At 41.2% G+C, this 25,964-nt stretch overlaps 1 protein-coding gene across 4 annotated transcripts in view; it reads right to left on the bottom strand.

The window, feature by feature from the left end:
* Positions 1-25,964, bottom strand: part of LOC117406034 (DNA polymerase alpha catalytic subunit-like) — an 84,945-nt gene that overhangs the window by 21,396 nt on the left and 37,585 nt on the right. For 2 of the 4 annotated variants that reach the window (XM_059030786.1, XM_059030787.1), the window contains exons 29-35: positions 25,743-25,948; positions 24,896-25,028; positions 24,606-24,737; positions 23,968-24,142; positions 18,688-18,869; positions 16,306-16,437; positions 15,553-16,008 (exon numbers count right to left, since the gene is read on the bottom strand). In XM_059030786.1, coding sequence (XP_058886769.1) covers positions 15,568-16,008; positions 16,306-16,437; positions 18,688-18,869; positions 23,968-24,142; positions 24,606-24,737; positions 24,896-25,028; positions 25,743-25,948 — 1,401 coding nt within the window. In that variant the 3' untranslated portion in view covers positions 15,553-15,567. Of the gene's footprint in view, positions 1-15,552; positions 16,009-16,305; positions 16,438-18,687; positions 18,870-23,967; positions 24,143-24,605; positions 24,738-24,895; positions 25,029-25,742; positions 25,949-25,964 lie in introns of those variants that run through there. The other 2 variants (XM_034924008.2, XM_059030788.1) reach the window with 1 other exon arrangement.

The following is a 25,964-nucleotide window of genomic DNA, read 5'->3' as shown; positions in this document are numbered from 1 at the left end:
TGAACAAGGCCAATTATTAAAATAATGAGCTTTCAGTTACTTTAAATCTTCATTTTATATAATATATATATTATATATAGATATAGATATATACACACACAATTAAAAAAAGATTTAATCAAAACGTTAAAATGATTAATTTCAGTACATTTCAGTCAAAATCCCTCTGCCAGTTAACTTATTTTTTTTATATATATATATATATATATATATATATACACACACATACACATACATATACATATATATATATATATATATATATATGGCTACAGACAGACTTGCATAAATCCAGTTAATATCCAATACACTTTAGACCTTTTCAAAACAGGTGCAACTGGCCATTTGACATAATGACTGTGTCATTAAAACCAGCGCTTGCTGTAATGAGGGGGATAATGACAGGGGAGCTTCTCGCATCCCAACAATGGTTTCAAACCCTCAATACACAATGATGGCAGCACCTGCTTCTAAACTGCACCAATTCATTCAGGAGCAGAGGGCTACATGCTGGCCTGCTCAGCTGTTTGGGGAGAGCTGGGATGATTGGGTTTACTGCAGAAGCTGTACAGTGCTCCCTCGTTCTTGCACTACCTGACTCATATCAACGTGAACACATGAAGGACCCTTATACTGAACAGTACAGTACCTGTCAAGTTGACCTAACCTTGTATGAACTAAAATGGTAAATTAGGAGAAAAGACAGTATTCACGAGTACAGGACAATTAACACACCATACATTAACACACAAGGCCCCTTTTCAGTGCTCATTTTCATCCATCATGGACATGACCATGCCCATAACTTCAAAAATAACGTTGAGAGCTACTATTTGGGGATTCTTCTAATAGACTTTCATGTAGCTCCATATGTGACATCAAACGAATCTGAGGATGGTGAGTTGGGTGCCATTGGTCCATATGATGTGGAATGACTCAAACAGGTACTTCCATATGCGTTATCAAAAGTATCGGAGAATCTCAGATGGAGGTGGGGGAAGATCTCAAAGCGTAGTCCATGTGGTGCGGAATGACCAGGTTTTTAATTTTGGTCCCATTATACCTGCCATCATCTTAAGGACAGCAATCAACACGTATTTAAAGTGTCTGCAAGCCCTGAAATTTGAGTCCAGTAGTTAAAACTAGAAAACAGAAAGCCTGGGAGGGGGGGGGTCACTTAAAACCTGGCGAAATCAGCTTAGTGTTGAATGCATGAGGAAGGCAATTTGTCATCGTGTGGATATAATTACTGCATTGCTCTGCAAACTGTGCACTGTTAATGTACTCCAGTCTTAGATCTGAGGGAGCCATTCCCGTTTAGCCTGAAGTGGAATGCATAGGGATGCACTAACTTATTCGAGGGCAATACATGCACCCTTAACCATTATTATACGTTCGGAGTGTTTCCAGTCGAACTTCTTGTGTCTTTTATTGAATAACCATCTGAAGAACTCCAGTAGGTGAACCTAGGTAGGGTTTGGAATCAGTGTATTAAATGAATTACAGCCGGTAGCTTACAAATGCACCATGTTATCTTTTACCATCCCATCTTACCAGAATTTATAACTGCTTGTGATCATTAAATTGCTATCATTAAATATTCATACTTCTTGAAAGTTTCTCTGTGTAGCGTTTTGGGACATTATCGTACATAAATAGCACTACATAAACCATGCACTTCACTAACACAATTATATAAGGTGGGCCGCAAACTAAAAACTGTACAACACTGACATTGTATGACTCAATCTGAAATACAGAGAAGGAAGAAAAAAAAAAAAATATATCGCCATTCTGCACGACCATCGATCAGGCACGGAGGGCAAACCGATCAGGATGAGCAACTGAAAATAGGCTGTTTGTCGTGTGCTTATAGAGGTAGAGACAGAAAAGCGTGCAATTACAGGACCAGTTTGGCAATCAGCATTGTCCCTTTTCTGACGCTGACCAGAGGAAGGCTGGGGGTCCTTTCACCTCTGATCCACGGCAAGGACCATTTCAGAACTGCAGGACGCGAGCAAATCTTCCTTGATAGCTCCACATTTCCAGACTGACCGGATGGATTGGCTACTTCAAAGCCCTCGTCCTGACCTAGTCACCTCATGGCTGTGGTCCTCTGCTCAGTGACTCCGTCCACCGCCCTGTGTCTTCTAGCTTAATAATACTGACGTGAAGACGGCAGCTCCAATACAGAAATGTGTTTCTGGAATTCAGTATTTTACTATGTCCACTGCCCTGCATGAAATACACTTTACCAAAGCTAATGAATAGTCGTTGTAATAGCTATTATCTGTTTTAATATATCTTTTATACACCTCTGGTGTCCCGTTCAGTGCACTGGGACAATGTAATCTGTTCCTACTTCCTCCCTGTTATAATTACCACTAGAGGGGCTCTTTCATCCTTATCAGCTGCTACATTCTCTACTTATTTAAGTTGCTTTGTGCTCTTTTTCTACTATTTGTCTGTACAAACGGCAACAATAACCGGTCTGATGATTGGATGAAATCAAATCTGCACACAAACATGAGAAGGGCTATTTTTAAATAAAAATTAATATCATCTCGACACAGGGCTTGTTCTCGTGTTTGATCTGTATAATTAAGCTCCCTGCTCTTGATTTGTTCTCAATAAAAGGTCTCCGAGGGGGGGGGGGGGGGGGGGGGGGGGCAGTGATTGTATCTGAATTCAACATATGCACAATGTTTAGATTTAATTTCATCAAGTGCGTGTGTTTTAACCCTTGTTTGCCTAATTCCTATTGTGCTCCGAGGCCAAGCAAAAATCAACAGCCCCGTTCCCATGGGCTCTGGTGATGTCTTTATAAAAGATTGCTCGAAAGGCAAACAGAAAAATGAATGGAGACTGCGAAGAGCTTCTCCCGTATTAAATTATATAAAGCGTTCTGGAATTAGATTGTCTTTACAGTGACGGCAGGCAAATATTGAGCCAGTTTGGCAACAAAAAACAGACTTCATTTGACATACTGTATACAGTACAGGTACACATGCAGCCGTTTCATTCTAGTGTAACTGTTCAGTGTTGTGATGCTGGTTCATATCTACTTGCCCTGACTAGGCACTATCATGAATAGTTAGAATGTACAATTTCATACTTCGCCATCTTTAACCCAGGATAACCAAACCGAGGTGGACAGTATCATTTACAGTGTTGTCCTGTTCCTAGACGCGTCACGATTCAGTGGCAGAGTGGAACCCAAGATATTCCCTAAACGCAACCCTTTTAAGGCGCATCTATAAAAATGATTCTCACCTGTACTGACAGTACCTGCTAAAGCAATACAACTAACTGAAGGCAATCAATTGCACTGACAGGCAGACAAACATTACTGCATCCTTAACAACTTATAATTGGCAATAGGGGAGAATTTCCCTTCATGTTAAGGAGCATTGATAAACAGAGCCCACTTTCCGTGGACTCCAACAAGAATTAGAGTACTTGTTGCAGACTCACGTTGCTAAAAGTGCACACCAGATCATATGCTTCCCTGCTTATCTAAATAGCTTCAGACGCTGACCCATAATCACTTAAGAGATACAGTGCAAATTAGCAAGGATGCCAACTGGCTCACATGCGACACTGGCATCAAGGGCAAGCGCGATGTCCTAACTAACAGATCATTATACAATATGTTTATTCAGCCTTAAAACGTGCTTTCAGAACAGGAAACTGCCAAAAAATACTAGCATTCTTCCCCTCTTTGGGCCACTACAGGAGTATGCTCACTTGATATGCCTGAGGCTACGTTGGGAAAACAAGCAGCATTGCAGGTGTTAATCATTGATCAGGTCTCCAAGTAACACTAAAATGTTGCCGATCAATGAAAGAATAGATATCTTTTCCCAAGCAGGGGAACATGCCTACATCTACAGCAGATATGGGAATGACTTCCTGCTCTGGAGAAAGGTATACAGCAGATGCTACGCCCTATCTGAGGAGACAGGTGACAGGACAGACTCCAACAGCACGCCTTGTGCTCAAATACACAACCTACACAGTCGACCCTCCTCCCAAAGACAAACTGGACTTCAAATATTGTATTGCAACCTATTTTCTAGGCAGCAGTGAGCCCATTGAATTCTTAACATTACTGGTACTCTAACTTAACCTACTGTCGATTAACTAGTGGTCTCAAATGAAACGCACACAGACAAACACAGGGGGCTCTGGCTGCAGCAATATTCTGAAGTTCACAGAGGACTAGCCAGGTCATGCTTGCCAGGGTCTGTGCTCCAGCGCTGTCGTTTTACACACCTCTCCCTTTCGAGTCAGCTGTTACAAGAGCAACACAGAGAGCGTCCTGTGTGTCGGAATACATTCACTGCTGCAAAATAATATTTGCTCATTTCAAGCTTTTGTTCATGTTTTTTTTATTATTTTTTTTTGTGTGCGCTGAATTTCATTGGCAGTGTGGCTTGAGTGGCTTGAATGCTGTGCAAACAGACACCAAGGGCAAACAGAGTCCTCTCTCCCTCCCCTCCCCTCCTCTCCAATGCCAGGGTTGCTAGGTGATGGAGAACGTACACCCTGCTAACTTGTTGGGTTTACTTAAGCTTTCACACCACTCTCTCCCAGCCCTCTCTAAGCCCTGAAGCACTGATTTTCAGACGGCCAGCAGAAGGCACACAGGCTGGCCTGCTTTTGTGCCTGCCGTCCCGTTTGAGGTTAATTGCAGTTAACCTGGAGCCTTTATTTCGAGAGGGTAACGGGATGTGAACCAAATTGCTATTGTACTGTAATTCTCAGCCAGGCTTTGTTTTTTGGTGTTTTTTCAGTAGTCCATTTAACATTTACAATCGCATTTAAAAAAAACAAAAAAAACAAACACTTTCATCTTTACACAAAGACATCTAATTATACTGTGCGTAGATGTGCTTCAGTCTTAAGCTATATACCCTAGAGCAGTTTCTGGTTCCCAGACAGATAACTTTACTGCTACACAAACCTACATTATTCTACTACAGAGCTAGATAACTAATCCAGTACAGCATGTCTGCAAGAGTGCAGTTATAAAACACTAGTGAAGAGCCATTACTACAAAGCCTTTACTTGCGACCAATAATTCAAATTTGCATCTTCTTTGCACTTACCAGTTGGGGGTCCTTGGATGGTTATAATTGAATCTGTACTAACAGACAGAAGCAGAGGAGAAAGAGTAACTAGTATCAGACACATTCAGCCCCTGGATACTGTGCTGAAATAAAGGGATCCTGCATAGAAAACGCAGACTTGCTCTATGCACACGCGTTTTCAAGATGAACGGTTATGAACCAAAACAGACACCACGCTTCCGCTGTTCACCACAATGTTTTTCTTTTATGCATTTATTTTTTATTGCAACAAAAATGGATTCAAACTTGATTTATTTGAACTACACAGAGAAATATTTAATTTAGTGCATCAATCCCATGGATGCCTGCAATAAAACTGTATTTGAAGGAAATCAATTCCAAACCCTAATAGCTCTCTACAAAGAGAGACGCAGAATAAAGCTTCATAATAACATAATGACACCAGTCGATATCGTACAGTTAGAATGCAGCCTCTTCTAAAGAGTCAAATGAATTCCACATAATTTAACCAAACACTGCGCAAAGCAGCAGCAGCAGCAGCAGGGCCTGGTGTTTAGAACAGAGGCAGAATACACCCCCACACTCCCATCAGAGCCACAGCTCAGAGCTAAAGAGTGAATCCGGGGAGGGCAAGAGACCCACCCAACTGAAATACAACCACAATCCTGCTGGAAATCTCTCTCTTTTGCTGGCAGAAACCCCACTTAATGTCTGATGAAGTACGTACTGTAAAAGTTTTCATTCAGGAAATATGCCATGTCTCTGTTTCCATAGTGTGGACACTTACTAGAACACCTCGAGATTTGTCATTTACATCCTTTATATACCTACCTGCATGAAATGTGCTTTACATGCACGTGCTTTAAATTAGGTGCCTTAAACTTCTAAAACATCTCATACATTTGACCATTTGTGGCTCTGTGTTCCTTTTCCCTTGCTACTTTAAATTAATTGCATGTGTGGCATATTAAAGTCATCAGTTAAATTAGACAATCACTAACTTACCTATTTTGACAATTTTCCAATATATTTAGTTCCAGTGGTTTGATTTCATATGCACAACAAATCAAAACAGAAGCAATGGGGTGTTCTAATAAATGTCCACACTACTGTACATGTTGGAGGGGGGTTGAATATCTCAACCGGTATCTCTAAGGGCAGAATTTCGAATCCTACCTTTACAGATGCCAGTTGGAATGTGTATAGGTAAAAGCAGGACACACTTACCATGTCAGAAGGGCATTTAAAAAGGGGTCTCTGATCAAGCTAAACAGTGAAATATAAAAACATTTATTTAGAATGGACAACACGTGTTCCTTAAGATGCACAAAATGAATAAAAATGTATATGCTGTGCATGCTGGCAACCCTTTCATTCGCTTGCATATCATTTGAGCTGGTTTTGCTGCCTACTGCAATGCAACAGCTTCACAGTCTGTCCTTTGTTGCTAAAAATGATGGCATCTCATTGAGTTTCTTACAAAAAAAAAAGAAATAGATGGAATATATAAATGCGGTTTACTGAACCAGTACTCCAAATAGATTTCCTATAAAAAGATTTCTGCAGTGTAGATAGCACATTTTAGATTTCTTTACAATACAAAATTTATTTTTATACAGCCCCCTTCACACCATGGCATCCCAGAGCGCTGTACAAAGTTAAAAACAAGGAGAGCTCATGTGTACAATACACTCCAGCTAGAACCAATGATAAAAAAGCACATTTAAAAAAGCATGCTTTCAATTTAGACTTAAACCATAAACCAATGTGTTAGAAGTAGGAGGAACGGTCGCTGGATGTGCACCATTCATTAACAACGCTAGCGGATTTGCACACAGTCAAAAACTTATACCAAACCCCCCCTTGGAAAGAAAACACCCTCCACCTACCCAGCTTCAATCCAGCTGCCTCTTTCAGATGTCTAAAATGGGTACATTTCACAAAAAGCCACTATTAGGGCCGCATGAAAGGCTCAAGACAACATCCTTTCACGGCTTTGTACTTCAGCAATCAACAGATGTACTTATTCACCCCTCTGCCTAAACCTGATCAAGAACTCACCCTGAATGGTAGCAAATAATTCCACTTTGTACATCTTCCAGTTAATCAAGACTTTCTATTCAGCAATTTGACCTTTTGTTCAAAACAGGATTATCACTTCTCCCCCCCCCCCCCCCCCCCCCTCACCAGTTACCAAGGGCGACCCGCATGGTGAACATAATTGCAATAATTTGCAAAACACCATGGCAACCCACATTACAACTAGGTAAATACTGGGCTTTTGTGCGACATTGTTATTTCCCCGAGATGCTGGAGTCAAAGAACGGGTGACAAAAATGAACACAAAATGTATATTTGCTTTGTCTCAAAAGAGCAGAAAATTGATAATGAGAATTGGGTGAGCCGGTGACAGCTGTAATTTCTCACTTGATTAATTAGGATGGTAACCGTTCTTAACAGGATATTCAACAAACAGCCCTGACTTAATACCTCCACATACAACGTGCCCCCTCTCCCCTAACCAGAAAAGCACACGGTTTTTCAGCCAGGATACTCCCTCCCTCCCTCCCCCAGTTTGTTCTTTTCTTGAGTTGAAAGGAATCTTTAATTACAGAATATTGCTTCTCTCTTCATTACACAGAGAGTGCGGCGGCTGCTGCTAAGGGGGCAGTGATAGGGAAAATCACCCTGTCCACTTCGATGAGAGAGAGAGAGAGAGAGAGAGAGAGAGAGAGAGAGAGGAGAGAGAGAACCGTACGGACTGGCTAGGCCACTCTTCAGCACTGGCAGCCGTTACCCTGCCTGGACAATGGCTGAAAACTATTTCACTTCAGGCTAATGTGCCAGGGAGGTGGGACATTATTAGGGTAACTCATTTATTTATCCAAGATATTGCAGGGAGATATCTGTTGGGCTGGATATAAAAAAATAAAGAAAGAAAAACAAGGTTGCCTGGATTCCAGGCCGCTGTTCAAACAATTAAACAACACTATTTAAAATACATTCTGAGGAAAAATATCTTAAATTAAACCAGTCTAGAGTAAGGGGTTGTGACCCCAGCAAGAGTGGCTTGGTAATACATGGGTTTATTTATTGGTTGAAAAGAAGAAAAAAAAAAAAAAAAAAAAAAAAAAAACCCACATACAGCTATGGACAAAAGTTTTTTTATCACCCTATAGAATGAACTAATTCTACTTCATAAAGATGAATGTGACATTTAAAAATCATGAAATATTGTACTAGTATTATGGCTTCCGGTAGACTCCTGGTGATGCAAAACGTTTGGCCACAGCTGTACACTACACTGACTGTGTACACGGTCAAACAATACACTTTAATTATTCTAGTTTCTAGACTGACAATGGAACAGGAGTTCAGTATGCAAAGACACACGTTCCAAGTTCTCTGGTGCAGCCTCATAAGGAATGCACCTTAACTTACCCAAGTATGATGTCATTCAAGGTTATTTAATCCTGCAGTCAGAGTGTTACTCAGACAAAGCAACCCTTGCACAAATTGAACGATTATTTTATCATCTGCATCATCATCATCATCATCATCATCATCATCATCATCATCATCATCATCATCATCTCCAATCGGTCTACGTGCTTTATATCTTCGAAGACACCATGTCGGCCTTTCTGCAGCATGACATGAAGTGTCCGTCTATTATATAAAACTCCAGCGAACAGTGATCCCAAAAAAACCACGGCACACCTTGGAAATGAACTGTTAAAACTGTACAGTGTAAATCTGTTCTGACCTGGTTAAATAAAGGAATTGATTGACATTATCCCGAGGGAGGTACTCAGTAAAAACTTTGGGGCGATCAATTCAAGTTGATTCATTCTTTTCATCCCTAATGCACCAGTCACTTTCACCAAGATAAAGCTCTCCAGGGTCATTGTGTTTTTCTATTTTATTTCAGTATTGAAACTGCAAGTCTGGTAATGATGAGTCTCGTTACAAAGCATCCCATTTGTGCTGCAAAGACATGTGGTGTAATCTGCTGCAAGGGTTGGCACTTTCATAGCAGCTCTAACACACACACGCACAGATATATAGATATGTGTGTGTGTATGTATGTATGTATGTATGTTAGAGCTGCTACGATTAAATCGAAAATTGATTTTTCAATCGATTCCATTCCTCGTTATATACAATCAAGATAAATACTGAATAATCGATTAAATAATGACATTTTTGTAACACGCATAGTTAATAATATTATTTAAGGTTATCAACGAAACTGCACTGAACGCCCTGCCTTGCTATTCAGTATTTCGGCTGAAGACAAGCAGGGGGCGGGCTCTTCTTTTCCTGCTCGGGTTAACCAGCATCTGATTGGCTGGTCCCATCCTACCAATAAGCACATTTATATTAATTATATTATTTACAATTATGGAGGATATGGACTCAGTGAATATTTTGTTTTACTTAGGCAATTTCAAGTTCAATCAAAAGATAATAAAAATAATAAAAATAATAATAATAATAATAATAATAATTATTATTATTATTATTATTATTATTATTAAAACTTCAATGAAAAACATCAGTTTATGAAGGAAACTTGTAAAGGAAACGGATCATTGTAAATGCAGTAAGGTGAGTAATAAACTGACACTGTGATTTAGTAGTTGGTTCAAACAATTTAACAACAAATGCTGGATAGAGAAAGAGAATCCAGAAATATGAACAGGGTTTTTATGCTGGGTTGTTTTTTGGACAATGATAATGATAATAATAATAATAAATAATAATAATAATAATAATAATAATAATAATAATAGCAGCATCTGTAATAAAACAAACTTAAATGAGATTGATGCAGTAATTGTATCAATGAAACACGTGATTAAAACCAAGTTTAAAAAAAAACCTCAAGATTAAATCGCGATTAATTTTTTTAAGCACTTGACAGCCCTAATAACCAAATAAATATATAAATAACAATGAATAACAACATATTTGGTAATACTTGCATGACTTGTCATGCCAATAAGTCCCATTTGAACTGGAATTTATTCTCCCCAAGCCACTTCACCACCACACCCAGCAGGGGTCCACTGGGGATGCAAGCATCGCAGATAAAACGCTGTCCCCCTCAACGGCCATTTAAACAGTTACAGTACAAATCATGCCATGATCAGAAAAGGTGTGACATTAAAAGCTGTTTAAATAAATCATTCCGCTGTTAGATTCGAGGACTAACAGCGGAAGCCTGGACAGTGCCAAATAAACCAAACAAAAACGACCAGCAATCATTATTATTATTATTATTATTATTTATTTCTTAGCAGACGCCCTTATCCAGGGCGACTTACAATTGTTACAAGATATCACATTATTTTTACATACAATTCCCCATTTATACAGTTGGGTTTTTACTGGAGCAATTTTAGGTAAAGTACCTTGCTCAAGGGTACAGCAGCAGTGTCCCCTACCAGGGATTGAACCCACAACCCTCCGGTCAAGAGTCCAGAGCCCTAACCACTACTCCACACTGCTGCCCATGACTCCGACATTTCTAATGACATCCTTGTTGTACTGTCATAGACTAAAATACGGATCTTCAATCAAACACTTTGAATTAGCCTCGGCAGCATTAAACAACAAACAGTGTCAAATGCGGTGTCAGAGAGAGGCGGCTAGAGAACGCAGAAAGGAACTTTGTCATTACGCTCCTTGATATGCATTTGACTAATCAGGACATGCCAGCTCCACAATGCAGGGCTGCTGCTGCATGCAGCCCTGGAGTTCACTTCTACAAAGCGATCTTGAGGGCAAACAGGATATTACACTGGGGCTGGTGTTGAAACACTTTAAAAACATGTGACGGGCCAAGCAAGCTTCGATAGACTACAGCACGTTACTTTGGAAGCGGAAATATAAAATGCAACCCTTTCAGTACAATTTACCATTAAAATATTTTTGGTTTGTCCTGTTTTCATGTACACTCAATAAAGGAGTTCCTTTTTGAATTGTTTAACTTAATTTCGCATTCTTAAACTCTACAAAAATAATTCAGGACTGAAAGGGTTAAAGACTGACAATGTTATTTTTTCGTTTGAAAATGTAATACACATCCATTTGCAATGAACTTAGAATAAATTAAATTAATGAAATAAATCCCTAAACTATATACTGATAGTTGACAGTTTTCCCATGTGAGAAACACGGAGGTCAGGGGCTGTATTACAGAACAATTTCCTAACTTGCTTTCCTATCTTATCTTTCATGGCTAGGACAGGATTTTTCCTAACTCGGTATTACAAAAGCATTTCCTAAGTCAGCAGTCTTCAATTTCCTACAATAAAATCGAGTTAAGAATAAATAAATAGCGGTATTTAAAAAAGAAAAGAAAAAAAATGAAGCCATACTTATTCAATTTCAGTCATAATTTTAATTTGTGTTGGCATTCCTATCTCGCAGGCTAAAGTAAAGCTAAAAATAAGAACAGTCCTGTGATGTTCGTGCCTCCAGTGTGAAAGTGTGTAATATAACTGTGTACATTAAAGAGTCCAAACTTGTATTTTGAGTTACATTACATATATGTGCCGCTGGTTATAGTTCAATGGAGCGTCTCGCTGTGTAATACAATAACAGAATCAACACAGGATACTTCATATCTTATTCCTCAGTAAAGGTTCAAATATCAATCATCAATTATCATAATCACCGACAGTGACATGTGAGCGCATCCAACTGCAACGCCATGCTGTCCCGTACATAACACTTCTCTCAAGGGAGGTGAGGATAGATCTAGACGTTAACCACCACCACCACCCCCCCCCCCCCCCGTAAATGTTAGGAAAGAAATTTGTTGAAATGACCAAGTTAAGAACGTTCTGTAATATGCTATTTCCTATCTGAAATTTAGGAAAGCATTTTCTGAAATATCAACTCTCCTAAACTTGTAGTTAATACATTCTATCTCTGAAGATAACTTAAGAATGTCACTTAGGATGCTTTTGTAATACGGCCCCTGGTTTCTACCTCCCCTACTGTAACATTGGGTAACCCAAGATTAGAGCGAAGCAGGGTCTGTGTGAACATCATAAAGCACAGGAAAGGTACAGGAATGGCATTAAAGTCAAGCATGCCATATTAGAAATAAAGAGATTACCGCCAGGTATTGGCATTGGCGTTACTTAAAAAAAAAAAAAATACAGCTAGGCCACCAAGAAGAAAAAGAAAACGTCACCAACACATGAAGCATGTACTTTTCAAGGCTTCTTAGTGTAACTACAAAAGTCTTAACTTTGCCTAGTTGTAAATGAAGTGCTGAGGGATTGGGGGATTCGGAATGCTGAATGTACACTACTTGGTTTAACCCCTGACTGCTTAGAGAGGTGCGGCTTCAGAACGGCAACAGTTTTTCCTTTTTAGGAAAACAAACAAAACTGAAGTGCAAACTGAAATTGTCTGTGTATTCATTTTATTAGGGCCGATTCCACACTGACCTCAGAAACTTTAACAGCTTGAATGCAGGAAAGAAAGAAGACTCTGCCAGTTGAGAGAGGCTCCAGAGAAACGCCACACTTCACCTGCAAGCAGGCTCCTGCTCTGCATTCCAAGCATGACTGCTCCTCGGAAAGGAACAGGGCTTATCTGAGCAATAAGGCTTAAATAAACTAGAAGAAAATTTCAAGTGATCCATAAAGAATGAATCACCCCTGCAGGGAGTCCCATAGGACCTCCTCATGCAATTTCCATTCCTCTGTCGTCCCCCCCCACCCCCTGCAATAGACCTCATCTGGAATTCTAAACAGAACCGACTCATCAGAACTCACTCAAGCGCTCCTTAACCTTTGGTAAATATAACTAGCTGCAGTTTTTAGCAGCACTACAGTCGCTGCTTCTAATCTGGAACAATGTACACGGTAACACTTTAAAATAACAACCACAAATTCAGAATGAATTCCGGCTGTATACCACAGGAATAACACCTGAATATATTAAGGAGTTCTGAAGTCATTCATTTTGAATTCAGCGCTGTCAATTTGTGTGGATTGAACTACCTGTATTAATTTAATGTTCTTTTGTAACAAATGACATGTGTAAAGGCATGCATTCATACCCTCTTACCTCATGCCACCAGGAGATTGCGAGGTGTCAATTCATGCATGAATGCATGCCTATGCATATGATCAACATCACTTGTTACAAAGGAACATGGAAGGAATACAGATAATTCAATCCACATGAACAAACAGGGCTGAATTAAAAAAGAATGACTTCAGAGAAAGTGCAGAAGATATTCAGGTGTTATTCCTGTGGCAAGTGAGCTACCGGCCTCTGGAGGACAAAGGCCAGCTCTGCAGGTGTCTGCCTGAGCTCGCTAGGCGCCTAGCCAGAGGGGTCCGCTGTAGCGCAATGACGGAAAACATTCCCTACAGGTTTTGCCTCCCTAACCCGTGGGAGCGCCAGAGCCAATGGGACGCTCCCCCTGGAATCAGCAGCGAAGACCAGCTCTAAAACTTCCTTGCATGTCTAGAAGCTATGCTGTTTGAAGGCTCGTCCTTTTGTACTGTATTGTATTAAAAATCAGGATAAACTGAAAACAAATGGCAGGGTAAATAAACCCAGCAAACAAATGTGTTAAATAGATTGTACCATACAGAGAGGCATTCACAAAGGCATTATTAACAATTAATAAGCATTACAGGGATGCCTTGTTTATGTGGCCTCTTACAAATTCAGCAGCCTTATAATTAGACCCCCCCCATATTTTTCACATTTATGCCTTTATTGCATGCACTCATCCATTAAAAACTGCTGCTGACAGATGGAGCACGACAAATCAAGACAATTTGTATTTACTGGATTACTGAAAATTACCCAAACTGTTAAGTTTAAAAAAAACAAAAACAAAAAACAAAAACCTCTCTCTCTCTCTCTATAGAGTTGCTTCTTTCTTGACTGATAGAATTAGGTTAGGTTATTTTATTAACCTGCAGGAGTAACGCAACATAGAATAATATCTAGGAATGAACCCAAAACTGAATCAGGTCCATGACACAGAGAACCATCAATGCTGTATGAGCAAGAGACACTCAGGACTTCTTTTTCAAACTCCATTCAGCATTTTTATCTTTAAAGATATTCTTGAAAAAAGAGGCAGATAGACTTGACCTTCTCCTTTGAAATGGATACCTATTATACAGTAAATAGGAAATTGAGATACATGCGTACCAAGATCTCATTTGCAGTCCTATTTACATTGGTAGCGGTGATGTTTGGTCCTATTTACATTGAGAGAAGGTATGTTTGGTCCTATTTACATTGAGAGAAGGTATGCCAGTGCAGAGGTACAGCTGTTACATCAAGGTCTTTCTTACCTAGAAAGAAATTGGGCATGCTAAATTGGGGTGAAAATTGGGGTAAAATAATTGGCGACGACTAAATTTAAAAAAAAAATGTCTCTTACCTGCTCCTAAAATAAATAAGAGCATTTAAATATTTTACCTGCACACTGAAAAAAATAAAAATAAAAAGCCAGAACATCAAAACGGATAACTGCCAGCCCCTCTCTCTATTTCAGCAGCATATTCCCAATCTCCCTCCCAGAGATTCACTCAGGGACCCAGGGGGAGTCACACTTCAACATGAAGCAGCTAAACAAACTTCCAGCAGCACTTGACAGAGCCACACCTATTCATCCCCAACCTCAATGAATAGTGACCAGTTCTATAGCTTGACTGAACGTATAATAGACTAGGAGTGGCACCAGCATCTCATTTCATTGTAAAAGGATCAGTCCTGGGACGGCTCACACGGAGGGCCCTGAATGATTCGCTCACGCACACACGCACTCTGTCACAGGGGGCAGTGTAAAGAAAGTGCCCAGTGGAAATATGAACTGAAACAGTGGGTTATCTTTTAAACTGTAGTTTAGCTAGACCGGGGAGGGGGAGGGGGTGGAATCAAAGTTAATTCTTAGCCTTCTCAAGATCCACACAGCAGGGAACCTGCAAGTTGTCAAGCTAATGAAATTTTCCCTCTTTCATTAAAAAAAAAAAACCCTATATATTACAGATATATAAATAAATCCTGCCTTCTTTCCCAGCTTAGATAAGATAATGTTCTTCTAGTGATATACACTCCTACCAGTGATGCAATCACAGAACCATCGGAGAATAAAGTCTTTATCAAGCAAAGCAGGTCTACAGGCCGTATCATTCAGATGCATAAAATATTGTTTACAAGGCCATGTAATGACAAACAGATCATGATGATGAGAATACAATTCATAAGAATAATTCACAGTGCTTAAGCACAAGTTAAAATGCAGTAGACAGCTGGAAGAATATCATAGCACAAAACTGTACATGAATCTCAGGTTAGGGTTATTTGAAATACGTGGCTCTAAACGCAGTTCTTGTAAAGATGTAGCTGTGATTTGGTTGGTCCAGTGCAAGCAAAGAAATGGTTTGCATTAAAAAAAAAAAAAAAAAAGTGATGCATCTCACGTAGTACTTGCCTGCTTGGGACTGTGGCGCCGTGCCAGTGTGTGGAAGCACACATTCTGTAGGGACTGTGGCGGCGTGCCAGTGTGCGGAAGCACACATTCTGTAGGGACTGTGGCGGCGTGCCAGTGTGCGGAAGCACACATTCTGTAGGGACTGTGGCGCCGTGCCAGTGTGCGGAAGCACACATTCTGTAGGGACTGTGGCGCCGTGCCAGTGTGCGGAAGCACACATTCTGTAGGGACTGTGGCGCCGTGCCAGTGTGCGGAAGCACACATTCTGTAGGGACTGTGGTGCCGTGCCAGTGTGCGGAAGCACACATTCTGTAGGGACTGTGGCGCCGTGCCAGTGTGCGGAAGCACACATTCTGTAGGGACTGTGGCGGCGTGCCAGTGTGCGGAAGCACACATTCTGTATTGCTTGCTTGACAGCCTGCCTCCCTGCACAGGCAGTAATCAACACCAGAACAACATTATATGCATACATTATAAACATTATAGTGTTGCACTGTATATATACACAGTGTTGCTTTTCAAAAGCACATTAAGTGAATGAAATCACTTTTAAATAATTTCCCACCTCATGTCTGGTTTCACTGGGATTGTAAACACGCCTTGAGGACATGGCTTCTTTATAATTGGGTATCAAAGCTTATTCTATTGCAGGTTTGTATACGTTACAAATAAATGGATGCAAAAGGCAATGAAAGCCCAGCGATCTCCTGCCACGATACTTACACTGTAATACTTTTTTATGTGACGTCTGATGTCCAGAATTAGTTTGTTGCTCATCTGAACTCCATAATTTATCTGTGCAGCTTCGCAGTTTGTATTACTGCAGCGCATCACCCTGGGTTCAATCACTTTTCTCTGGAAATGAAAGAAGAAAAAGAAAAAGCCATTTAACTACAGATACACTCAGGCCCATTGTATACACGCACAACAAAATATCAAATTGATACCTTAATCTCTTTCTATTCAGGCTCGGGCAACACGGAATATTTGAAGCCTGCTTCTCAATTGGAACTTTCTAATACAGTGTCTGTCTGAACTGCTTCTGCCTACAATTTCAGCCTCCCAATTTTCTTTAAAAGAAACTTTACAAATAGAAACAAAATTGTGTTTTCTGTTTGGCAAATCCACTACCAAGCTGCCTCATAGACTGCCTTCAGAGGTAAAAATGTGAACTAGATCAGAAAAAAGGGAGAAAAAGACAGGAAGCAAATGCAGAATACAGGAGTCCAGCTTCTTCTCGAGGTCCTGGGTTCAGAAATTGAACCCAGGACCTCGAGAAGAAGCTGGACTCCTGTATTCTGCATTTGCTTCCTGTCTTTTTCTCCCTTTTTTCTGATCTACAGGTAACAAGCTCAGATTTAAGCTTACTAAAAAAAACTCACAGTAAAACCAGAAATGGATCAAATTGCTATGCAACCGGAGTCTTATTTGCATCCCTGCACCTCCAATATATTGCTCATTAATCCCAAATCACTGGGCATGCATTGTTGACCCTTACTCAATTAGCTGAATATACAGTAGTTTCAATCAGCAGATCTTTTTCCTATATTTTATATCCAAAAAACGGACTGTCAGTCGTGAACTGCACATTATTTATTTTCCTTTTCATTTGCTAGCTGTCTTTGGGTGTCTCTCTCTCTCTGTAGACACTCCTACAGGTGTTTGCAAACTGCCAAATGTAATCAAGTTTTTAAAAAACGTACGGCTGGTTTCACAGACCCCGTCTGCAACTAATCTTGGACTACCTTAGCTAAAGCAACATTATGTAGTCCGAGGGTCTGTGAAACCAGCCGGAAGTGCCCAAACTTAAAAGGGCACAAAACAAAACCAAAAAATAAAACCACCACACCCCAAAACAGACTACTACAACACTAACCCAAACACTGCATTTCACCAAACGTTTCTTTCCCACGTTCCAGTCTCCCACCTCAAATCCCAGGAGGAAGAGATTCAAGTCTGTGTTGAAGAGCCAGCCCATCTGCAGTGTGTCAGAGGCTTTTGCAATTAGCTCTATCTTATTACAGCTCTAATGAAGCAAGAGTCAAGGCTGCAGCGGAGCAATGCCGATGTAATTCCCCCTCTCCCCTCCTCCTCTCTGACACCCTTCCAACAAACTGTTTTGACTCAAACATTCCAGACATCTGCTGTTTACCCAAATTAACTGTGAACAATTACTTTTAATTTTGATAAGGACTGCTCTGCTTTATCAGTCAAGGTTCCTGGGGAATTCTCAGTTTTTTTATTAATTTGCTAATGGCTTATATGTACACGATCGTGCGTGGGTTTGCAGCTCGGGCAATTTTTACTCTCTCGCTCCAGATCAAGGCCAGCCACGAATATTTGGCAACGCCGGCTGCGCTCATCAGAAGGACAACATTCCAGATAAATCACTGGGGGAGGCTTCCAAAAAGGGAGGACAGCCCAGGCATCGGGAGATTAACTTTAGGATATATTTCATAGAGCAGTTTTTATTGCTCGAAAAACATCTTGTAGCTTTTAATTAGAACGCTGATAAGCTTCAATACAAGATTCCAAGATATTACGGGACACAAGAACAACATTGGGGAAAAAAAATAAAAAATTCCAACCTGCAAAGTTTCAACAAAGTTTTGCGAAATGTTTGAAGTTAGCGGATCAAAAGATACTTGGAGAGAGAGAGAGAGCGAGAGAGAGCGAGCGAGAGAGAGAGAGCGAGCGAGCGAGGCGGCTTGCTCTTACAAGCTCTCTGGATAGTTTGGCCAGGACACTGCAGCTGGGTAACTGTTATTGATCAGGTTTATATTATGATGCCCGCTTGCTCACTTGCTTTCTTCTTGTGGAACCATCAATTAAACCTTTATTGAACCCGGACTTTCCTGTTTAAATAAAGGTTACATTTGGCTCCAGACACAATTTAAACATTACTGAGCTGTACTAAGAATATTAGTTTAATTTTCTAAATCACAATCTGATCCAATTTTACAAAATTACTAGTGTAATAAAAACACAGAATCTAAGGCAACCAAAAACACCTTAAAAGGGTGCATGCAATAACTTATTTTGTATCAGGATGACTACAATAAGCTTTTCACTGCTCTGTTCTGGCTGAGAGCTGCCATCTCTCACCGAGCCGTCGAAGACGCTGTCGTAGATATTCTCTGTGGCGCACTGCGGGCAGGGGAACTTGAACCTCTCGCAGTCGCGGTACTTCTCCTCGTCAGTCAGCTGCGCCGGCGCCCCCAGCAGGGCCTCGCTCTCCTCGTCCCGATGATACTGCTGCTGAGAGCGGAACTGAGACGGGTCCAGACCTGAGACAGAGACACAGGACACGTCAACGCCTTCTCCGCATCGGGGGCACACTCCGAGCACAGAAATTTAGGCTCTATTTAAATACTATGCAACACTGGGCAACTTCTCAAGCAACTAGATGGGAAGGACATACTGAATCCTTTAAGGTTTTACAAATAAAAATGATGGTAACTTTCTTATGTTTGCAATGAGGTGTACAAAACAGGGTGTCAGTTTTACAGGTTGGATCTGGTCATCCAAATTGTCAGTTTCCTTGTGATTCTGGAGTCACTCTCAAATGTATTTTAAGAACCCATTTGAACACCTGCTCAATTCCTTGTGTACCTTAAGAGGTTAAGCAATTTTCACTTCTCCAAAAAATATGTATTATTATTATTATTATTATTATTATTATTATTATTATTATTATTATTATTACTAATAAATTGTTCAGATGTGAACTACTCACATGGTGAACATTTCCAAACAGTTTCAACTTCAGAAGTTGCCAGAAAAAGATGCCCAATAATTGCCACACATCAAATTGCCAGTTCACACTGATGAGCGGAGCTTCACCGTTAATCAACTTCAAAAAAAAGGCTCAATCAGAATCCTACTGTAAATCTATAGGAAAGTAGACCGATGCTTCTGCGAGTGTCTGCTTCAGTGTACCAGCCAATGATTGCCCACTTGACTTAGTTACTCAGGGATCCACTGTGGCTGAATAACTGTGACATGGTTCTCCCGGGCAGACTGGTTTCAATGGTTAGGACCACTCAAAGATCAGCCGGAGCTCGGCAGAGGAGCACTTCAGAAATGCTGCACCAATTGTTTCAGATCTGGAGATGTGACAGCATGTGCCCAATCAATATCCATTCTAAGGGGCAGACTGAGAGAACAAACACACACAGACACACACACACGTCAGGTCTTAACGTTTTCATGCCTCTGTTCTGTAATGCAAACACATTGTCAAAATGTAAAATCTTTGCATATGTGTTCGTAGACAAAGAAGAGCTAAAGAGAGAGTACAGAGGAATGAAACGCAGTGCGGTTCAATATGGACCTCTGTACAATGTAATAAAAGTGTACAGTGCAGTTCAATATGGACCTCTGTACAACGTAATAAAAGTGTACAGTGCAGTTCAATATGGACCTCTGTACAATGTAATAAAAGTGTACAGTGCAGTTCAATATGGACCTCTGTACAATGTAATAAAAGTGTACAGTGCAGTTCAATATGGACCTCTGTACAATGTAATAAAAGTGTACAGTGCAGTTCAATATGGACCTCTGTACAATGTAATAAAAGTATGCAGCGTCAGGAGGGTCTCGTGCTCTGTCCTTGCTTTTCCATCCCGGGATGCCGAGGCAGCCAGCAGTGTGGACTCAAAGCACTCAAAGCACTGCAATGAGGTTACAGCCGAGTGGAGATCTCTGTCTATCCCATGTATCCAGCCATGCTCCACTTTCTGTGCTACACACTGAAATCGCCTTGGCCATTACCAGGAAAATGAGCTTGGACACAATCGTCTGTTTATCGAATTTACATGCACGGTTTCTATAGCGAAAGCAATAAACACATGCATAAAAAACAATGCAAGTTCTCTTTCAGATCTGCTGAAACAGTTGGTGATGCGAATGTATACAGGATCAATGGCATAAATGAAATGAACTGTAATAATAAAAAAGGTTTGTTCGAACAAGGCATCTGAACATTGCAGGCTGCATAGTTCTCTAGCAAGTCCAATGGGAGTAAACAGACGAACCTTGCCTGCATTTCTGCCCATAGATTTTATATCTGCCAGTTCATTTTTATCATTCGAATTTACTTCTTGTGTCGCTCGCTGAAATTCTTTCGGTGTATTTAATTTTGTTTTATTTGGTTCGGGTTTTTTTATCTGAATGCTTATTATGGTGTAACCTCAATAAAATGGAAATGCAGTAGAGTCGACATTACATTTTCAGTTTTTAGGACACTGAGAACACACTGCTTCAGTGGCCGATTTTAACAAAATGCCAACCTGTACCGCAACTGAATAAGTCGACACAAACTTCCCCCTGTCACAGACATTATCAGCGTTTCATTGACGCCTGCTCAGGACCCCAGGCTTTAGCACTGTTGAGAGTTTAATGTGATGCGCTTCTTTTACAGATTGCAGATGTTCCCTTCTCAATCCGAGTTTGCACTTCCCCTCACTGCGTTAACTCTTCAGATACCCTCCTGACCCGACAGCACAGGTCCAGCCATCAGAAGCGTAGAGAACACCTTCTGCTCTAGCTAATTAGAACCAGCTAATTAACCCCGCTGCTAACATTAGTAAGCGTGTGGGAAGAGAGGAGGCAGGGCAAACATCACGCAGACAGGTTTGAAGTCTGTAACCTCCTGGCTTTGCTGGCTCCACCACTTCACAGACAGGGCATCACCATCAACAGAAACCTGAACTCTCCTGCAGCCGCAGACAGGATAACACAGGGACTGTTTGGTAAACAATACCCCAGGGCCAGCGCCCTCTCTCCTGACTACTCTCCCTGCGACGCTGCACAACAACCTGAAGACCTGCACACCACCCTGCTCCTCAGCCAACTCCGCTATCACTTAGCAGTGTTGACAAAGCACAAGGGGGGGCTGCCTTAATTATTTTAACACTTACAAAAACGTACTTAACACAGTCTCCTTTCAACCAGGCTTTTATCTCACAGAAGAACAAAAGAGGACAGAGGACAGCTCCCTGCTTAACTTGGCAACAGAGCTGCTTATTTTCAATTCTACTAGCATACATTATAGAGTAGGAAACAGGGTTCCGAAAAATATAGCGTTCCAGGTCCCCACGCGTTGCTACAACTTTTTACACTTATAACTTTAAAGTCCGTTTCAAAGCACTTTCCAAAATGGCTGCTCTAGTGCACTGAGGTTTGAGATCGGTCCTCTAAATCACTGCAGGAAGAGACATAAAAAAAAAGATCATAAAAAGTGCTCTGGCTTTTCTGTTCTGTACCACATCATTGATCATTATTGCTGTGTTACCTGTTTAACAATGTGGGCAATAATCCTTACACTAGTGCACTACAGCGGACATTCTGAAAAGAGCTTTGAAACCAACTTCAAAGTTATTAAGTGTAAAAAGTTGTCAGGATGTTAATAAAAAGAAAAATGACAGGTGCGTTATTTAAACAGTTGTAGCAACACGCGTGGACGTGTACCACTATTTTTCGGAACCCCGCTACTTACTCTAAGTTAACTATTTCCAGACATATTTACCTAAAATAATATAAGATAGTTTACCTTTTTTGTGTAAAACAAAATAAAATAGGGGCACGAGGTGAAAGATCAAATGGAAACAGTACAAAGATGTGCAGGGCTGCACAGCAAACGGATCCAAAGACAGGCATATTACGCCAGGGGAGTTAGTATATGTTAACATTTCTTAAAAGATAAATTAAACGCACTTTTAAAGCTACAACATACTGGGAATGTTTGAAACCAAACAGAAAAGCCATCATAAGGACGAGCCTTCAACCGTTACTGCAACTTGCATCTGCTTATAAGACTGTATGCATACAACATTTAGCTTGTATGGGAAAAGAAGACTGACGAAATTGCGAAAATGAAATCAACTGTCCGACAGTGTACACACTCTACATCCCGGACTCCTAGATTTGACCTGCATATTTTTTACAATGTTTAAACTCTAAATGATTAACATCGCTTTTCCACTCAGGCCCTGCAACAACCCAACAAGTCACTGTGTAATCTGGCTGCAACACCCTCACCATGCTGCAGTCTGCAAGGCCACAATAAAGTGTTACAACACACTGAAATAATCCAAGGGTTTATAGAAGCCACATAAACATGATGCCACCACAGAATACCCACACAAAGGCTACGGCAGGCCAGGGTTCCCAAGTGGAGGGCTCTGCATTTTATTAATTTTCAATCCACGCGGATGATAACACTATCAAGTGCTGCCACCTAGGGACAAACTTATTTGTCGATGACTATTAAAAGGACTAGGCAAACCTTAATAATACTGCATACAACCATTTTAACACAGTAAATATGGAAAGGCTTTAAAAGGGATTCATTAGGACAGCCACTACAGACACTAGTCTTTCTGGAATATACTGTACTGAATTCATGTGACTCCATTAACACTAGGACCATTTGGGACAGTTCAGGCTTTTTAACTCACACCCCAATGCATTCTGGTAAGTTTAGTCCTCCTGTGAAAGGTACTAAAGATGGGTAAAATGTACCAGAATGCATTGCAATGAGAGTTGAAAATCCTCAACTGTCCTAATGTACATGGAGTCATATGGTAACACCATACATAACCAATTACTAACTGTACTGTTATTAAAAGCACCATTAGTCATTTAAGCCACACATGAAAATAGCCTCAGGGAAGAAACTGGGCAAGAATGGTAAACCCCATTGGGAATGCCAGCATTGTTCTCCGAGCTACACCAACCTGGCTCTCTTCTTTCTGTACCTGCCCCAATGGACGTGTTGACTTCTTGACACTATTAGCAAATCTGCAGCCTCACAGGCTCGATGGAACCTTGTTTTGAAAACACTGGCTAATTGGATGAAAGAATTTCAAAATATTGGCCTGTCACTCATTTGAAAAAGGTTCAAATCAAAAGCGGTCTCTGCGAGGGGCCTGGGATTCCAGCACTGAAGGCCACTTGAACAGCTGAGGATCAGCCAGGGATCGACGGGGCCACTTTGAAAGCTAATGCCGTTCCCTCTCCCGAAGCAGCTCCAGTGCAGCAGTCATGAGCAGGACAGACTCTCTCTGTGGGACTGATTCCTATTCTAGGATCTCCCTACAATAACACGCACTATCGCAAATCATTCAACTCAAAAACTGCATGTGCACCGTTTTAGGCCAGAAGAAAAGGAGTAATATTACAAAAGTTTTTTTTCTTCTACAAAATGCACAAGAAAAGTCTGAAATCCATGAAAGCCTTGCTGCACACAGTACTCACCCAGCCACGTTGCGACGAGGAAGTAGGTGATATTCCGAGATATATATATATGTAGGTACAAGTCTCTATAACTATATCTTTCTTTACTGGAAGTAGGCGCTGTGCCTTGCTGCCCACAGGACTCACCCAGCCACGTAGCGATGAGGATGGCGTCGATGCCCTCGATGGGCTCACAGATTCGGGACACCACAGGGTGGACCTGCTGGGACAGGTAGTAGTGCGTGTCGATGCTCAGGCCCTCCTGCTTCTGGAGCTGCTCCACGGCGTAGGCTCTCTGACTCGCACTCAGATTGGAGCCGTCCTGCAGGCACAGAACCACAGCACCATCACTGAGGGGACTCTCCTGCACCGGACCGCCACCCGTCACTTGTATTCACCAGGGAGTGTAAGAAAACCTTTGGATTTTAAATGTTATTACCTCTACCTCATATCGAGGAGAGGAAATCACAACAACTCGCATGTACAATGCATGCAGGAACTGATTTGCATTTATTAGGGCTTTTTACAGACACAATATAAAGAATATTTTAATAAAACTTAAAAGGATCTTGTTAGTCCAGTAAAGATTCAACACCATGTGAATCTATGAACCACGACTGTGAACTTGTACAGTAGCCTTCTAACCCTCTTGCTCCTGCTTACACAGGGTGAGGTGTAAAGCAGTTATTATCAAGCATAAAGTCTCTACAGAATTCAGCAGCCAGCCCCGTTTCCAGAGCACTGATGATCAGCCTCTCTGGCATGAAGCATGAAGACTTCTTTACCTGACAGATGACATATGAAATGGTATCCCCGGCTTTCACCTTGTGACCCCCCTGTGAGTTTATCCACAGGGCCACGTGCACGTGGGGCAGGCTCTTCTTATCAGGGTAATCCTGAGGGTCCTTCGTCAAGGCCTAGAGGGTCACACGAAGAAAAACATGACATTAAAGGTTTGACCCACCTAGAAACTGGCAGCTCAGCTGCTTTTTTACTGAGCAGCAGGCAGGCAGGCAGGCAGACAGGCAGGCACAGACAGACATAGACAGACAGACCCCGGAGCAAACAGGCTGACCTTGTTGATTTCAAACATGTTGAGGGGAGTGCTGCCGTTCACAACGCTCTCTCCGATCTCCATCAGCCTCTTCTGGATGTTCTCCACGATCGTGTCTCGGGGCTGATCCGAAAGGATCTGAGCAATGACATAGCTGCAAGGGTGGAGGGGCGAAGAGGGGAAACTGAGTTAGCAACATCCTCACAATCCCTCAGCTTAATACTTCTAACATGCAAATACTATCTAAAAAAACCAAACACATTTTAGCATACGCCTAGTGATCTTAAATATATTTAACTAGAGCCATTCTATGTAGAAGCAAATAAAATATACCACACATGCTTTCTAAATTAAAATCCCACTAAAATAAATACAGGCAGGGTACAAATGAGGACTGCAGTTCAGATAGGACTGTGCTGTTCATTTAAATTCTGTTTGCTATACGCCTTTTTTGAAAATGTGCAAATGTTGCTTTTTTAATTTTGTTTGTTAAATCTGGTACCATTTACTTGTTGCCGTACACGTTACACAATCAGTTTTGTTTATATGTCTAGTCTCCTCTAGCTTATGTACACTACACATGTATCAGTCCAGTGAATGCTGCATGTGCAGTTATACCAATGTGCAATAAGTCATTAATGTACGGTACAAGTCAAGCTCTACAAGCATGAATGCAGGCGAGCCTGGCTCTTTTGCATAGCGGTTAAGATGCTCTTGCGGTCTGTCTGTGCGCGTGGTCTCCGGTTCATGCCCTGCCTTCGTCCCGTTACATATGGGAGTACAAAACTGTGAAGGAGCTACAAGAGGAGCTGTGTCTTCGACAGCAGTGCATGTGTTCCGTTGCGTGATCCAGCACCAGGATACTCACTTTCCACCCTCCTTGGCGAGGTCGCACCAATCTCTCCTGACGATATCAAGCCCCTTCAGCTCCTGCTTGGTGGTGTACCTGCCGTCCCCCGTGGGCTCTACTGTCAGGGCTGCGTACTTCTTTTTCTTGAGCAGCAACAGAGACTTGAAGACCCCATCAACGTCGATCTCCAAGAGCTTGTACAGCTTATTCACCTCACTCTTAACCTGGACAACAGTTACA

The sequence above is a fragment of the Acipenser ruthenus genome, chromosome 9, assembly GCF_902713425.1.
Source record: "Acipenser ruthenus chromosome 9, fAciRut3.2 maternal haplotype, whole genome shotgun sequence".
Lineage (NCBI taxonomy): Eukaryota > Metazoa > Chordata > Actinopteri > Acipenseriformes > Acipenseridae > Acipenser > Acipenser ruthenus.
This window is presented reverse-complemented; position numbering and strand designations above follow the sequence as displayed.